The 16,841-nt window shown below is 39.7% G+C and overlaps 3 protein-coding genes across 4 annotated transcripts; all 3 read left to right on the forward strand.

Moving 5' to 3' along the window:
- Positions 1-352: 352 nt before the first annotated feature.
- Positions 353-4,424, forward strand: LOC128467500 (C-factor-like). Its single transcript, XM_053449157.1, has 6 exons — positions 353-606; positions 1,325-1,376; positions 1,956-2,143; positions 3,115-3,276; positions 3,492-3,602; positions 4,291-4,424. The coding sequence occupies exons 1-6, from the start codon at positions 454-456 to the stop codon at positions 4,402-4,404; spliced, it is 780 nt and encodes a 259-aa protein (XP_053305132.1). The 5' UTR covers positions 353-453; the 3' UTR covers positions 4,405-4,424.
- Positions 4,425-5,584: 1,160 nt separating this feature from the next.
- Positions 5,585-10,969, forward strand: LOC128467020 (C-factor-like). 2 transcript variants are annotated; one of them, XR_008345662.1, is made up of 7 exons: positions 5,585-5,936; positions 7,577-7,628; positions 8,296-8,483; positions 9,253-9,393; positions 9,643-9,753; positions 10,447-10,658; positions 10,700-10,969. XR_008345662.1 is itself a non-coding variant. In XM_053448522.1 (6 exons), the coding sequence occupies exons 1-6, from the start codon at positions 5,790-5,792 to the stop codon at positions 10,558-10,560; spliced, it is 753 nt and encodes a 250-aa protein (XP_053304497.1). In that variant the 5' UTR covers positions 5,585-5,789; the 3' UTR covers positions 10,561-10,969. The 2 variants fall into 2 exon arrangements, 1 of the variants encoding a protein (XP_053304497.1); XM_053448522.1 differs by having other exon boundaries at positions 10,447-10,969.
- A 792-nt stretch (positions 10,970-11,761) lies between these two features.
- LOC128467278 (C-factor-like) lies at positions 11,762-16,555 on the forward strand. The gene is made up of 6 exons (XM_053448858.1): positions 11,762-11,950; positions 13,616-13,667; positions 13,833-14,020; positions 14,299-14,439; positions 15,302-15,412; positions 16,271-16,555. The coding sequence occupies exons 1-6, from the start codon at positions 11,804-11,806 to the stop codon at positions 16,382-16,384; spliced, it is 753 nt and encodes a 250-aa protein (XP_053304833.1). The 5' UTR covers positions 11,762-11,803; the 3' UTR covers positions 16,385-16,555.
- Positions 16,556-16,841: the final 286 nt, after the last annotated feature.

The raw sequence follows: 16,841 nt of genomic DNA on the forward strand, positions 1-16,841 counted from the left end.
GGTAAAGTATTATTAATTACTGAAATATGCTTAAAATAGAACCTTAAAACATTTTTTTAATGTTGAGGGTCACCAATGAGCTGCCTTGGGAGAATAAAACAGTTGGTTCAGAGTTTTCCTCTCGGTTTATTTGGGGTAAAATAGACTTGTTTTAGATCTGTATTTCTTATATGTGCTAGTGGTACAGGACTTTAAGTATTTAGAAATCCATAGCCTTTTATTCCGGCTATTATGCTGCATTCTGCTCTTTGTCTGGGACTAAACTCCATGAAGCCCATAAACTGCAAACAAACATATTTGCTTTTTGAAATTATTGCATTAGGTACACAGATTCCATTACGTTTCCATCATAGGATACTTCTACTTTGGCAGCAATGATTGCTGACGGACAAAGTCTGAGTATTAAGCAACAGTGAACAAAAACATTTGGACGCTCTAACCATATACCAGCATATGGTCAGTGAGAGAATGGCCAGTCTGAGGATTAACAGCGTTCTGGTTACCGGATCTAACAGAGGAATCGGTCTGGAGCTGGTTAAAAGATTTCTGGAAAAGGTTAACCCTCAGCATGTGTTCGCAACATGTCGCAATCCAGAAGGAGCTCAGGTATGGAATATGTTGAGGTCCTACACTTTGGCTGCCTTATAATGATTAGTTGTCTTTTATCGTATGATCATAACTGAGGGTTTGACTAAGAGTCTCAGAGGTTTTATTAAAATGGAGAATGAGGAAAATCAAAGACATCTGAGATTTTGGGTCATCACTCAGTATTCTGTAAGCAGCTGTTTCTATTTCTTCACTGACGTCCCGTGTGATATTGGAGGAGCGCATATTATTCTCTCATTAGGTGCATGCAACACCAGTGATCCTCACCATGTCATTAAAAGGCATGTTAATCTGGATCAATACTGTGGAAAATCAGACCCGGGTGAAAGATATTTTTTTACGTCATGAGGACTTGTGTTGGAACTGGGAACCATCAGGTTTCAGACAATCAGTTTGGGTCTCAGTTTATGTATGTATTAAAGGCTATGGTCTATGGTTGTTAATGGTTAATACACTCCGGAACAGTGACCTAAGAGCCCTATTCTTGATCATTGTGTAAGAGAGTGTACTGTGCACTACCTGCCAGCTTCATGCTGGTGAAATGGACTCTTTTGTAACTGATGATAACTTTGCGCACCAGCCTATGTAGCTTTTCTCCTTGAAATACCATATTGTAAGCAAAGGTTTAAAAGACAAATTACAAGTGAATAACATATGTAGATGGACAGCATTGATTTAGTGGACTGATCTTAAGTCACGTATATTTATTTTTTTCCAGGAACTAAAATCCCTGGCTGCACATCACCCAAATCTTGAAGTTATCCAACTCGGTGAGTTAATGTATAATCTGGGTTAACACACGAAGAGAATATGCCTATGGCTGGCTGAACATCATGAGAGTTGCATTTCTAAAACATCTGCTCAGCTACTTTTTGGCCACCCCCTGTTCTAAATTTCACAAGAGTACAAAGTTTAGTTCTGGCCGTTATTCATGGAATCACTTGTCTTCATTAACAACAAAAAACTGTGAGTGGGCAAGAGAAAAAAATTGCTATATATATATACCGTATATATATATATATATATATATATATATATATATATATATATATATATATAAAAACATGATTGTTCTTATGGAGATCAGTCATCTGTAGAGATGGATATATATATACATCACATCACGACGCGCAACATTTTGGCATGGTCACATGATTTTTGGTGCATGCTGCACGCATTTTAGCCCATGATCCAGACACAGAGTCTTTTTCATTGATTTATTTATTTACTTGCTGTTTATATTTATAAACTATAAATTAACCTTTTCTGTATGATTTGTTTCGCCTTGAAACAAGCAGTCACCGTAACTTAATTTTGTTTAGTACAAAAAATCTGTTATGTATTCCTAGAAGTTACAGACCGGAACTGCATCAAAGCTGCGTATCATGTCATTGAGAAGAAATTAAACGGACGGGGTTTGAATATGCTTATAAACAATGCCGCCATTGCCATGGAAAACACTGTGGAAACAGCTGATGAGAATGAAATGATTAATTCGTTCAAAACCAACACAATCGCTCCCATGATTCTCACTCAGGTATCATTTTATCTATATCACGGATTGATGACGTTAAAATAGAACAGATGGTGTTGGAGCGTCCTTGGTGCCAGCGCCTGATGTGAACCCTCTGCTTCTTCATAGATGGTAGAACTTGTATGCCCTGATTAGACAAGGATGTCTTAAACTGCTTTATGTGACGGAGATCACCGGCTTTGTAACAATAAAAAATGTAGGTTAGGTATGGCCAGTCTATAAAGTGGCATGTTTGTCCTTTCTCTGCTAATGACGCCTCTCCATTTTCAACCGAACGACCTTCTTGCATCTCCTACTCATTACTTACATGCCCGTCTACCTAAATAATGAGATGAAAGGGACTTTGGGGCCATTGTTTCTGCAGTTTGGTTGCTATGGCCCATATTTTCATGAATTAAAGGGTAAATTCTAAATGTGGAGCCGTTGCTATAGCAACCAACGGAATGATCCTACTCCAGAACTGTTCTATTAGAATCATAAGCCAGAGTCCTTATAACGAATTCCCAAATGGATTATCAATAGTAAGTAGGTTTGTCTCATGTATGTCCATTCTTTGAATTTACCAAAATCATTTGTTTCTCCATAAAAGTATCCCCATAGCAGATATGTGTGCCATCAAAATAAGGATACCTCGCCCTCTAGGGTTATACCACTAGGTACAAAAACGTTTAAACAGATTTCTGATTTATTCCACTAATATCTTGACCTATTTTTTTTGTATATATTTTCCATTTGGCTATTTTTGCATCAAAGCCCAAACAATATAAACAACAGTAAATGTTTAGTGGTTTTGCAACAATTAATGTTTCATTTTTATATCATCGCTTCACTTTTCTGGTTAACAAGTCCAATTACCATAGCCTTCTTGATGTGTTGTCTTTCCAATACATTGGGCATAGGACGCACTCCCTGATAATTTTGCAAATAATGTTATTTATTTATGTATTTGTTTTTTTTGTTTTTTTTCTTTTTAGGAATTCTTGCCATTGCTGAACAAAGCAGCCCAAGAAAATGCATCTATGAAAAATAGTTGCAACAAGGCATCTGTGATAAATATAACCAGTTCCCTGGGCTCTGTGGGAGACGTCCCTTCTTTTTATGCCAATTATCCAAAAATTGGCTATCGTTGTAGCAAGGTAAATACAAGGCTCAGCTTTAAAATACATGTTCCACCCCCCGTGGAGGCCATTAAAATATCATCGCCAGCCTCAACAATGGCTCCAAGGGGTTGACCTTGTAATGAATATGTCTTTTGCCTAATAAGTCCTCTAAGCTGGCCGCAGCCGTAAGCATTTAATAGACCTGTTGGTTATCAGCCGTTGAACTTTACTTTTAAATGATATTCCTACAGGCCGCACTGAATATGCTGACCCGCTGCCAGACAGAAGCGCATAAGGGAAGTGGAATTCTGTTTGTTGCCCTTCATCCTGGGTGGGTGCAGACAGACATGGGAGGGCCAATGGTGAGTGCGATTCAGCATGCGGACCACATATACCAAGAAGGAATTTTAGATCTGGCCATCAGATAAAAGGGGGCATCAGGCCAGGGGGCTGGCAGCTGATGTTGACTCCCATCTACGTTAACCGATGTTCGTACGACAGATCCTGTCGAGTGTGCGGCCATTGGCTGGATATAGACGGCAGCACTCTGCCAAAGTAAGAGGGTAGCATGCGTCCAGGTGTATCCCAAGTGCCTGGGCCAGTTTAAATACCCAGTCCATCCCTGCCAAGGAGAACTATGATGGACTGTTGAGGGGTTTAAGTCTCTGCAGCTTTCCATTCAACTATAGCTAAAAACTAAGGTTCTGACCACAACCTCGTAACCTTTTTTTTTTGTCTTTTTCTGCAACTTTTTTTCTGACTTTGCACGTGGATTTGGTGTAATTTGTTGGAGTTTTCAAACCACTGTTGAATGGTTTAAAGTCGTCAGAAGTCAAAACCACGTTCACTACCACAACAAGCAATTCTCATAATCTGAAATTCTATAATCCTAATTAAGGCGCAAAACTGCTATATTATTTCACATGTACAAAGTAAATAAAATAAATGATTGTAATCTTTTTGGTTATTTGCAATTAACTAAAAAAAACTGTCATGTTGAATAAATAGCGCTTATTTCCTAAAACTCACACTCTAACTGATGTTTTGTAGGCTCCGATGACCGTGCAGGAGAGTGTCAGCGGTATCGTGGGTGTACTTGAAACACTGTCTGAAGAACAAAATGGCTTGTTTTTGGACTGGAAAGGGGATCAAATCCCATGGTGAACACCAAGGAAGTACACAGAAAGTGAATAGCATTCAAGAAACACCTATATAATGCATAACTATCAGGGATTCCGTCTCACTATATGGCCATTTATCGCTTAGCCCGCCATTATGTCAAAGGACCCCAAGGTTGGCGAGTCCTTTCTAATTTTATATATACACAATCAACACCTACAACCAAACAAATCACCGTTTTGCTTTCTTTATATAATGTTTTGAAGGCCTGTCTAGCATTGTGCACACAGTGCAGAGAGAGAGATTTGAATTTTCCTGTTTAATCCATTTTTAAGGGAATCCTTAATTGTCACATGACCCAAAACCATGCACAGAGGTTGTTGCCAAATGGCTACTGACTTTTTTTTTTATATGAGCAAATAGTAGTCAGGGAGTGATTAACAGACCACCACCAACACCAGCTGTTTTACTGGGAGACTTCGGGGCAAATCTCAGGGGTTGCATAAAATGTACGTGAGTAATGGAAAATAAAAAGTGAACAAAATACGCGCCACATAGAATTTATTATCTATTTCTATGGGATCACTATGCAGAGCTGTTTTCTTGGTGTCTGTGCCAGTAGGATGATCGTAGTAATTGATTCACTTCTGAGAGTTTATACCCCTATACCGTACCCACCGTAACCCCGAACAGGCATGAATTATTCTGCAGAGTGGCATGTGTCCTGACCCAGTGGTCCCGGCTGGATCCGATGCAGATCAAGACAGCAAAGCAAACATTGAATGACTACAAAATGACAACTATAATGAGGCAGCGGATTGCTTGTAAGGAGAGTGTACCGACCCATTCAGCCTCCCTAACAAAGAATGCATATTAAAGTACTTTTGGAGCACTTCATGCGCGAGGAGGCTCATTAGAGCTCATGGATTTCTCAGATGTCTGGCTGGTGGGGAGTGTAACCATCTGAGTCCCTCGCTGCATTCGCAAGGGGAGAAAATTGGAGACACGGCTATCATATGAGTTAAAGTGCATATAATGGCTGGAATGTCCCTTTAAAGACCCAACTGGTGGTTTCCACGAACTAGAAAACAAAGCCCTGCTTCAGGAAAAAATAAATACCTTATTTATATTCAGCAAGTAGCGGCACATTAAACGCTGCAAACGTAATCTTACAGTTCTGTTAGCGAGGCATTTATATTCTTTGTTACGCTTCATATAGGCAAGCAGATAAAAAGTATGTTTTTTCTCTTAAAGGAAGGGTAAGAGTTAAAGCCTGAAAAAAGGGTTTATGGGTCACATGTTACGCAGACTTCCTGGCAAGCGAAGAATTAGAAGAATGTTTCAGCTGTAGGTATAAGCAGAGAGGGAACGCTGCTGACCATCAGGCATAAGGGCGCATTCACCATAACCGAAGCGTACAGATAATAGATATGTCTGATTTTAAAATTCGCACTCTTTTGGTCACCGGATCCAACCGGGGGATCGGGTTAGAGTTTGTGCAGCAATTTGTGAAGAGTCCAAACCCCCCAGACCAGATTTTTGCAGCCTGCAGAGACCCGGATGCCCCGCGGAGCCAGGTAACAAAAACTCATCTCAACAGCAAATTTTATTCTGTAATATTTTGGGAGGTTGCAAGGCGGCTTAAGTGGGGAAAACCTCAAACCTTCAAACTTTTGCCTTGATTTAAAAAAAATAACAAAAAAACAAATCAGCAACATGTTGTTACTATGATTCCAAACTTAATAGTAAATATAAATAGATCAAAGAAAAACATTTTATATCACACACATTATATGCCTAGCACCTGCAAATACGGGAGAAATTCTACATATTCATTGTATAAATATCAATCAGATCCTTTGTAGTCCCTGCAGGTAGCGGGTATATATATGACTTGAATGCCCTGATTGCACAATGTTTTACACCTGTGTCGTTTTAGAGGCATTGTTTAATCCAGATATATAGACTGAGGGATCATGCTCCAATTATTCATTAATTCCACCCCATTATTTTCTTTCGTATCATTTGGCATAGACTAACGATTACTGTAAAAACATGTTTATCTGTCAAGGTGAGTTATAAAATTACCTGCCTAAAGGTCATAATAAAGTTGCGTAACCGGAATAACGTCGAGTTGAATGGAAGAGGATTGATTGTATTGTTAGTTTGTGGCTTGAGCAGAATGTGCAATTTTCATAGTGACTCGACAAAATCATTTGAATGACAGGGGGGACTGAGTGATAGGAGGGACTGGATTACCCGGCAAAATGTTGGCGAGTAGCCGTATGGTTTTTCTGGGCATGGCATAAATGTTAAATAATTGATATGATAAAACAATTGTGTTACATTGTTAATCAGAATGATAACACATAAGGCTGGGTTGTATATTTTTACAAATATTATCTTTTCTGATCACTAGGTCCAGGTTCCCATCCGCCTCCTACTATAACATAATATCAATGGGAGCTGTGCTGAAAAAGGGAAAATAAATCCCTGCATTTAAAATATCTGTTGGTTCTGTACCAATGGGACCGTCTTTAATGATGATGAGCCCCAGGCATGCCTCTCCTAATGGCAGGGGAGAGCTGGCACAATTGGGGGTACAGTTTACGCCATGTGGCCCTTTGGCATATAACACGCTCAATGTACACTGTCTAGTCATGTCTAAAAACACACTTACAGAAAGGGAGTGCTTGGAAGGAGCATGGAAAGAATCCGGACAAGCAAGTGCAACCTAGCGTCCTTGTTTAGAAACCTCCAGGGGCTAAAACACCAAAGAAGTTTCATGTGTTAGCCCCCGCTCCGGCCCGGTAAAGCCCTGCCCCACAGTAATGCCTCTTTCATGCAGCCAGCTAACACATGTGCACAACCTCCGGTGGATAGCATGGAGGAAGAAAGCCGCCAAGAACAATGTCATCTACTGGCTTGTGTAACAATGTAAACAATGCAACACAAACCTCACTGTTTATACACAAAATGTGAATATTGTTGTGAAATCTGGAACATGTACAAATTAGAATTTTTTTTTAAATTAAACATGTTTGGTGTATCCATAAACACTCGATACATGAGGAAAGTATAAAAAGCTCATTCTTAATGTTAAAACGACTCTTGGGTAGTGTGCTATTACTGTCGTTTTGTTGTCTGTCTGAGGTTTAATGTGTTTTATGATGATGTTTTAATTTCTACAATGTGTGTTTTTGTTTTGGTTTTTTAGGAATTAAAGAATTTGGCTGAAAAGCATTCAAACGTCGTGGTGATTCAGCTTGGTAAGCCATTTATACGCTCTGGGATGGGATGAAAGCTTACTTGTTTGTAGAAACTATGCTGCTGAATGATCCAAGTTGCTCAATCCAATTTCTGTATGGGGAGGAAAAATCCTCATTATAGCCGACAATGCCTGCTAGTGTTCCAGAGTCCTTAGCAACAAGAACCAGAATTTTCTTCTCATGCAAGGAACAAGGAACATGTTATACCCCCAAAGATTTTTTTTCTTTGCCTTGCTTCGGCTTCAACTAGTTTTGTACATTTCTTATATTTAAATCAGAATTGCAACATTATTAAACAGCCCTTAATAAAGAATAAACAAATAAATAGAATTGGGGAATGAAAAGGGGTTACTAATCATAGATGAAGCTGTGGGTCTCATGATCCATCAATGATCTTATCAGAGGACCCGACGTCATCATAAGACAAGACCAAAGAAAGTCTTTGCACCCAAGCCAAGTAACAGATATGCTGAATGAATTATCTGCTTAAAATGCTTCAATGACATGGAAGGGCTGGGAGCGGTCAGAGTCTTCTCTTTTTGCTTCTTTATGATGCAAACATGACCTCGTTTGTTGATTCCTTACATGCAAATAATCATTTAATATAATAAATACACAATGATGATGTCACCTGGGCTCACACTTTCTTCTTAAAATTATTTTGTAGATGCAACCGACGGAGCAAGCATTACCGAGTCGGCAAAGCAAGTGGAGAAGCATTTGAACGGCCGAGGCTTGGACCTTTTGATTAACAATGCTGGTGTCCTCCACCCAAACACCCTGCAAACGCAGACCGCAGAGGACATGATGGAAGTCTACAGCGTAAATGTCGTTGGACCTATGCTGGTGACACAGGTACGCTTTAAGCAGGGAGCTTGTTCTGTTTCATTGATGCAGCCACAGCACCTGTCAGAATTACACCTTCTCTCCCTAAATTAATTGTACAAGAAGCATTGTTAGTGGGTGGCTCGAAGGGCTGATCCTCCGGCCCTATTGTTGAAAGGCCTGAGTTTCGGAGATAGTAATGTGGCGGAATACAATGTAAAGGGTCAGATGTTTAACGTGTGTTTGTCTGGAAGATCTGATGTAGCAAATAAAGGATCAAAGCCTTGGGCTGCCCATGGATTTGGGTTTGCATAACAGCATTGGAAGGCTGGTAGGGGTTAACTCTATAATGTAGTGCTCCAAAACATTGGGCTGCTAATGCCAAGGACAACAATGTTTAGTGCATACAATGCGTGTGCACCAATTGACTGCTTAATGGGAGCACAGAAATGATAAGGTCAGGGTGTGAATGGTTACATTACACATCCTGATTGCTAAACGTGTAACTGCAAGTAAACACACAGTTCCTGGCATATGCCCCAAATCATCACAGCATAGGGTGCAACGTCCCTTCTATCCACCACACCAGACATCCCCTGAGAGATACCGTATCTCTCCATGTGATAAATACATCCATCCCATATGCTTTTCTGTTTCGACAGTCGAACGTTTTAGTCCTTAACCGTGAATCCTATGTAGATACAGAATTTATAGAAAACAAATGTCTTGTATTTAACATGCTTTTATGGAAAATGTAGCGAATTGCAGTTTAATTATTAACCGAAATAATATTTTTTAGGCATACTACGATCTGCTGAAAAAATCTGCCGCGTCCAATGGAAAAGCCGCCATCTTTAATGTATCCAGTCTACTTGGCTCCATTGAACATGTACCTGGTGTATTCGCAGACTTCCCAGTTATTTCATATCGCTGCAGCAAGGTACAAAGGGGGGGGCGTCAATACTTTGGTGTGAATAATGGTGCTTTCTGTAATTATGTGATGCAGTCTCTTTTAGAACGCAGGTTATCAGCATACCTGGGAACATCCAGGCTCCAGCTAAAAATGAAAATTATTTTTCAGTTGGGTCATAATAACATGTTATTATACATATATAAAAATACAAAAAATACTCCAAAGCTATTATTATGTTATGGTGGTTAGATTATATGTTTACATTTGGTTTTGCAGGCTGCCTTGAACATGCTGTCAAGATGCCAAGGAGAAGGATACAAGCAGGATAACATTATCTCTGTTGCTGTACACCCTGGCTGGGTTCAGACAGATTTGGGAGGAGAGAGGGTAAGGACTCATAGTCATATATTATACTTTTGACAGTCGTATCACAGTGGGCTGCTGCCTTACATTGGACAAAGTCCACAACAAACAATGGCTAGATCTTGGGGACTGAAGCCCGTGTTGTGAAATTATTTACTTTTTTCCATTTCTGGCTGTTTAAGTAGTCTGCTACTTCAGAATCATGTTGTTGCATTCTGAGTAACGTGCAAACCAGATGCTCTACCTGCAAGTTCAAATAAACCAAAATGCCTATCATAGACCGAATGCCTATCATTGTTGGAATAAGAACAGGACCCACGTTGGTGGAGAGATCAGAGTTCCCTCCGCTAACTGTTCCACCATGAAATACCATGAGGAAGTTAATCACTGTCTCTCTGATGACATAGATGTTGTAGAGCCCTAGGATATGACATCATGCAGAGGGAGGTAATCCTATTTGTATGTCTTATGATAATGAGAGTTCTATTAAAATCATGTCTACAAAATGTGATTCTGGTGCAAAGCTTGATAACTCACCATAGGAACAAATTAATTGATCTAGTCACCACTGTAATTTAATACATAACCCCAGTGTCTGAAAAAAAGCTATTTTAATAAATGTAATTTTGCTAAAAGCAGTCGGTTTAAAGTAGAAATAAGAAACAATTAAATCCTTAGGATTTGGTTTAAAATGTGAAATGTTATTTATGATTTCAGGCACCACTCACAACAGAAACCAGCGTTGTGGGAATGCTAAAGGTTATCTATTCCCTCACCATGGACCAGAGCGGCACCTTTGTTGATTGGGAAGAAAAAGCTGTTAAATGGTGATCGCAAATCTACATGAGGCTTCGCTTTCAATGAAGAGCATTATACCATGGCTTACTTATTAAGAAGTGTCTGTTTCCTATAAATAATCCTAATACAATCTATTTGGATACATTATTGAATACCATTAATATTTGGTAACATTAAATTGTTAAAGAACCTCTGTGCAGTTTTTTTATTTCATAATACATATACAGTCTATGGCAAGGCCAGGAAACTGATCCAGTAATAAACAAGTCAAGTGCCAAATCTTATCTAGGATGGAATAGAATGCAAGCCTCTTGTGCAAGCTCTAAAACAGGGCAGATGGGTGCTAATCTCAATCAAGCCCTTTTGGCTGGATGTAAATCAGAGGTATGTGGTCAGTTTGGTCTCTCGTACAAATAAACATTTACATGTTCACATCTGTAAACCAGTCCAAGTGTTTTGCTCTCTATTTGTTTATATGTTTTTTTTTTTTAAATTGTCTCTTTAGTGCATTAGATGCATGATCCACAGGCAGCCAGACTGAGCCTTATCCATCCCTTCGTGCAACTTTGTTCTTTGCTTTTGGATCAGAGAATTGCAGCGTCAGAGCGGTTTTTCTGAGCAGTTGTCGCATTAGAGCAGTTTTGTGTGATGTGCGTTTGCCGAGGCAATTCACAGCTCTCAGAAGGTGTTCTATGTTTTACCAGCTTTTTTGCTCTATTTCAATAATTGTCTTAATCCTGGTGAAGCTCTACCTCCTTTGAGTTGTTCCCACAAACAGTGAAATGGAGTTTTCATGAATTGACACTTGCTGAACCTCAAAATATTCTCCTTGGGACCATCTAAGACCATCTTCAGTCTTTCATCATGTTCCTGTTTTGTTTTACCCCACATCAGAATGTCATAAATGAATACGGTTGTGTCCGTAACGGAAATGCATGCGGTTTGTGACAAATGACGTGCCTTATTATGCCTAATAAATTAAATGGCACGTGCAGCTATCATATGCATTAAAGTACATACAGTATAATGGCTGGAGCACAGCCGGTGGGTTCCAGTAACTGGGAAACGTGATCCGAGGAGATCTATACATTCAAAAGGTAAAAAGTGAGTTATATTCATGGAAGGTAGGAGTTAAACCCCCAGCATAAAAAAAAAATGTTTTTGGATCCGGTTACGCCTACGTCATGGCATGAAAGACCTTAAGCGAACTTTCCACAGCAGCTATAAGCAGCGAGAACAGTTAGAAGCATAGGGGCAGATCCAGAATAAGAATAGCATGTCTCATCTTAAGATCCACTCTCTGTTGGTGACCGGATCCAACCGGGGGATCGGATTAGAGTTCGTGAAGCAATTTTTAAAGAGACCAAATCCTCCAGATAAAATATTTGCCACCTGCAGAGACCCTGATGGTCCACGGAGCCAGGTAACAGAAGCTCTTGATAACAAGTTCTTCAATAAGATGGCATTGGTTGCATCGTGGACTTTTAATAGCTACTTTTGGATACATTAAGGGCTTATTTTTATTAACACATTTAATATTATGCAAAGAGATCAAAGAACCTAATTAGTTGATAATACAGACTTTATGTGTTGATCAAATCTTGAAACCATGCCTAATGTATGCAAATATTTCTAAATATGTAATGTGGAAAATGATATATTTATTGCATGCAGCTCAATCAGATTGACTTTTCCTTTTCAGTCCCTGCGTTTGCTGTAGATTTATGACTTGTATGCCATTATTGCATGCGTGTAGTATTGTGTAGTAATTTTGTCACGCAGTGTTATTTATGGGCTGTGGTGTGATGGGGATGCAGTTGTGACCAAATTCAAGTCCCGGTGGGGTAATAATGGCTCTGCACCCTTTACAACACCAGGGAATGTAGTTGGGGAGCAGGTAAGTATCTGCCCCATAACCACACATCTGTTGTCTCCTACTGTCTGATGATCCAGATGTGGTGACTTAGGGCATCACCCAACTAAATGCTTTACTAATGGTGGCAGGCATCTCCACAGTCCTCTCCTAGTAAACAGCCAAACACAAAAGGCTGGGGCCAGGGGACATAAAGGGCTGGAACCAGAATAGGACCCTTGGTAGTTGTGGCACTTGGTGTGCTGCTATTATATTTCTCATGATGTTCGGCCAGCCAAACGGATGGCTGAGAATCATGAGATGTGCATTTAACAGCAGCTGCAGTACTAATCCATAATAATATAAAAGCTAACCTTTGGCACTCCAGTTGTTGAGTACTCACTTTCATATAAAGTTTTACATAGTAGCCAGGCGTATTAACTAACCCTGGCGCCAATACATGTTAAAAATAAACTACCTTGTGTCTGCAGCCTGCAAACTGTGTCTCTGCCCAGGCGGATACTCTGTGCCTGTGAAGGAGCAGCTTCCAGAGTGAAATGGAGGGGACCAGACCACTCTGACAGCAGGGGGTGTACAGAATTCAATAAAAGGGTTTTTTCTGCACTCCCCTAACACCTGCTCTGTATGTCTAGTTAATGTACTCTTAACAGCCTACTGTTTCTCCCTCCTCTGCTGATGCTCCACCGAGCCCCTTTGAATTTCCGGGGGGGGCAAGTGCCCCTTCTTGCGCCCCCTCCACACACCCATTCCTGGGACACCCCTGCAGCCTGCGGTATCCCCCACTCTCTTCCTCCATGTATGTACCTTTTTGTGTCTAAATATCTGTATCTCAAAACAAGTCGGTGCGTTTAGAAAGTTGGCATGTGTGGAAGAAACAAACACAACATGCCAATTCTGCACAGTACATGGTAACATAACAGGCTGGAGCTTGCACACAATATGTTATTTTCATGGTGACTCGACAAAATCATTTGAACGTATCTCCCAACGCTGATAGGAGGGACCGAATAACCCGGGAAAGTGTTGGCAAGTAGCCATTTGGTTTTTTCTGGCCATGGCATACATGTTAGATAAATGTTTTACGTTGTTAAAGTATTACTTTTTCTGATCACTAGGTTCCTACTGTAATAAAATGTAACAGAGGGGTGTGTTGAAAATGGGAAAATACATGATGTTTCATTTGTATAATGTGCATTTTTTTTCTTTTGTTTTTAGGAATTAAAGAAATTGGCTGAAAAGCATTCAAATGTCAAACTGATCAAGCTCGGTAAGCCATTCATACGATCTGGACAATAAGTGGATGTTTGGCTTTTGTTTCTTTTTAGAAAAAAAGCTTAAATAATACTTGGCAATGTCTATTGAGGTTCTTATTGACATGAAACGAATACTTTTGATATACCTAAAACAAAATGACGATGTCGCCTCGCCTTAGATGCCACTGACCCCAAGAGCATTATCGAATCCGCGAAGCATGTGGAGAAGCATTTGAATGGACGGGGACTGGACCTGTTGATCAACAATGCTGGCGTGGCCCCCCCAAACACCCTGCACACGCAGACCGCAGAGGACATGATGGAAGTCTACAAGGTTAATGTGGTGGGACCCATGCTGGTGTCTCAGGTAAAGTCCAAAAACGAGTGACCGCATTTCATATGAAACACTTAAGCGGAATGCACCCTGCTTGCTTTGCATTTCATAAATCTATAGATTATTAAGACTCTTTACTTCTTTATTCCTTAGGAGACCTTTATGCACATCCCACCTTACTTGAATGTATTTACCGTGTTGCTGGAAATCCACTACAACTTGTAGAACTTCCAGATCATCCTTGTCTCCTCCTAACAGTATTTCTCCTTCTTCGCTTCTTCTATATATTAACCAAAAATGTTATATTTCAGGCGTACTACAATCTGCTGAAAAAATCTGCCAAGTCCAATGGATTTTCAGCCATCGTTCATATATCCACTCTAGGCGGCTCCATTGCAGATGTCCCTTTGTTATTTGAACAATTCCCAGTGATTTCATATCGCTGCAGCAAGGTAACAATACTTTGGTGATAATATATATATATATATATAAAATATAATATAATAATCAGATATATTGGTACTTTAAATGTCAAATTATTATTTCATTTTTTTGGCTGTTTTCATGCTGTTTAAGATCCAGTAATAATAGTCAAAAGGTTGATGTCTGAATATTTGTAATGTTTCTAATGTAAAAGTTGATGTTATCTTTTGTCTACTTGTCAATTTCTGGCAATTACAATAATTTAGCAGATAAAATCTCTTTTGTTGTTCTGCGTCGAGAACTTGACACGTAGAAACACAAGGCTTTAGCCAGAACTCTCAGGAAAAAGAAGTATGCGTAGAAAACAGCCTTTCCATAATATTCACGCAGGCTTCCCAGAATTCCCAGTTGGGATTTTCAGACATTATCCCGCTTTTGGGGACAATGGAGATCATATGATCCGTGACATTGAGTGAGATCTGTGCTTCTGCGGTGTAGACCTCAGTCATAGCTGCCATGAGGCTGAGCTTCGTTAGTTGGCCAAAGTTTTATGGGAGACAAGTAGTACCTCCACAAACTGCCCTTAACCTCACCCCATGCTGTTCTGCTCTTCAACAATCCTTTATGCCAGCATGCGTGTTTTTTTTAAGTGTACTTCCACCATAATTAAATTGAGTAGCATGTCAAGCAAAGACAATTATGTCCATGCGTGATTTTACATGTTTAGTGGTAGTAATAATTCTTTAAATTGGTCAATCAAAAGTAACAGGAATGTAGTATCTTTACTATATTTCCTAATATATTGTTATATATGTATATGTAAAACATTATTATGTTGACTTGTCGTTATGTTATGGTGGTTAGATTATATGTTTACATTTGGTTTTGCAGGCTGCCTTGAACATGCTGTCAAGATGCCAAGGAGAAGGATACAAGCAGGATAACATTATGTCCATAGCTATACATCCTGGCTGGGTTCAGACCGATTTGGGAGGTGAAGGGGTAAGAACTCGTACATTATACTGTTTCTCAAGACTTTGGGGCTGCTGCCTTACATTGGACAGAGTCCACAACAAACAAAGGCTAGATCTTGGGGACTGAAGCCTATGTTTTATTTACTTTTTTCCATTTCTGGCTGTCCAAGTGGAGTCTGCTACTTCAGAACCACGATCTTACATTCTTAGTAATGTGCAAAGTTCAAATAAAAGCCAGTTTTATACTGGTGCGTGACCAAATGTATATCGTTACTGAAATAGGATCCCAAAATAAGAACTGGTCTGGTTGTAGAGATCAAAGGTCCCTCAACCAACTGTTCCACCATGAAATACCAAGACGTTAAGCACTGTCTCTCTGGTGACATAGACTTCTATATCACAGAGCCCTGGGATATGACATCATAGCTTCATGTTCCACGACAACCGCACAATGAAGTAATGATACGTAGGTCTGTGCCAGATATTGTAGCATTCTCTTATCACATTAGTCAGGAGTCAACAGCCTAACTAAAGACAAATACATATTAAAGGACCATATCAGTACTTTAATGTGCATTTTTTGAGGGTTACAAATAATACTTTGGGGAGGAGATGCAGCTCCTTTATGGTTTGCAGATTCTTGTCATTGATTGGCTGCTTGAAGCAATCAGTGGGTAGCAGAATAGTCCTCTCTTTGAAATCATGCACGCAGGCCGCTCATGACGTTCATCAAGCCATGACAAGTATGTCATGTGTCAGAAGACCTCTTCAGGGTTCTGCATTATCTTTGTAAGGGGAACACCATGTGAATTAATATTTAATACGCATTAAAGTGCCCCTTTCAGCTGTTTCTTCCCATTTCTCCTAATCTCGTTTTTGATTTCAGGCATTACTGACAACAGAAACCAGCGTTGTGGGAATGCTGAAGGTTATCTATGCCCTCACCATGGACCAAAGTGGCACCTTTGTTGACTGGGAAGGAAAGCCTATGAGATGGTGATTGCAGAGACACACGAGGAGCGTGATTTCACAGCTTACTTGTAAAGATGCGTCTATTTCCTATTAATCACTGCGTTAGTACAAATTATCTGAATATAATATTGAATGATAAGATTCTTTATATTTTTTTTTATACTTCCTATATAAAATAAATAAGTGTTGCAGCTCAGAAGGCAAGACTGTGAAATGGGTCGAGTTATTCAACGTCCCGCATGTCTTAACCTATTCAATGTAAGGTGCCGATTCCTACCTTATCTTATGCACTACCCAATACAACCTGCTTTGTATTCAGGTATAGGTTATCATATGGGAATAGCTGCTTCCGTGTACCAAAAAACGCACCAGGACCAATCGCTCTACACATTTTTATTCTATTTCGAAATCCAATTGTCAGACGAAGGAACCACACGCTTCTTACTCAAACATTTTATTGATAATATAAACACATTCAACACCAA

The sequence above is a fragment of the Spea bombifrons genome, chromosome 10, assembly GCF_027358695.1.
Source record: "Spea bombifrons isolate aSpeBom1 chromosome 10, aSpeBom1.2.pri, whole genome shotgun sequence".
NCBI lineage: Eukaryota > Metazoa > Chordata > Amphibia > Anura > Pelobatidae > Spea > Spea bombifrons.

Bases quoted from the DNA above. Each gene is read 5' to 3' on its own strand.
- LOC128467500 (XM_053449157.1), top strand. From the start codon at position 454: ATGGTCAGTGAGAGAATGGCCAGTCTGAGGATTAACAGCGTTCTGGTT. The intron at 2,144-3,114 runs GTATCATTTTAT...TTTTCTTTTTAG, and splicing joins CTCCCATGATTCTCACTCAG to GAATTCTTGCCATTGCTGAA. The intron at 3,277-3,491 runs GTAAATACAAGG...ATATTCCTACAG, and splicing joins TTGGCTATCGTTGTAGCAAG to GCCGCACTGAATATGCTGAC.
- LOC128467278 (XM_053448858.1), top strand. From the start codon at position 11,804: ATGTCTCATCTTAAGATCCACTCTCTGTTGGTGACCGGATCCAACCGG. The intron at 13,668-13,832 runs GTAAGCCATTCA...GCCTCGCCTTAG, and splicing joins TGTCAAACTGATCAAGCTCG to ATGCCACTGACCCCAAGAGC. The intron at 15,413-16,270 runs GTAAGAACTCGT...TTTTGATTTCAG, and splicing joins CCGATTTGGGAGGTGAAGGG to GCATTACTGACAACAGAAAC.
- LOC128467020 (XM_053448522.1), top strand. From the start codon at position 5,790: ATGTCTGATTTTAAAATTCGCACTCTTTTGGTCACCGGATCCAACCGG. The intron at 5,937-7,576 runs GTAACAAAAACT...TTGGTTTTTTAG, and splicing joins CGGATGCCCCGCGGAGCCAG to GAATTAAAGAATTTGGCTGA. The intron at 8,484-9,252 runs GTACGCTTTAAG...AATATTTTTTAG, and splicing joins GACCTATGCTGGTGACACAG to GCATACTACGATCTGCTGAA.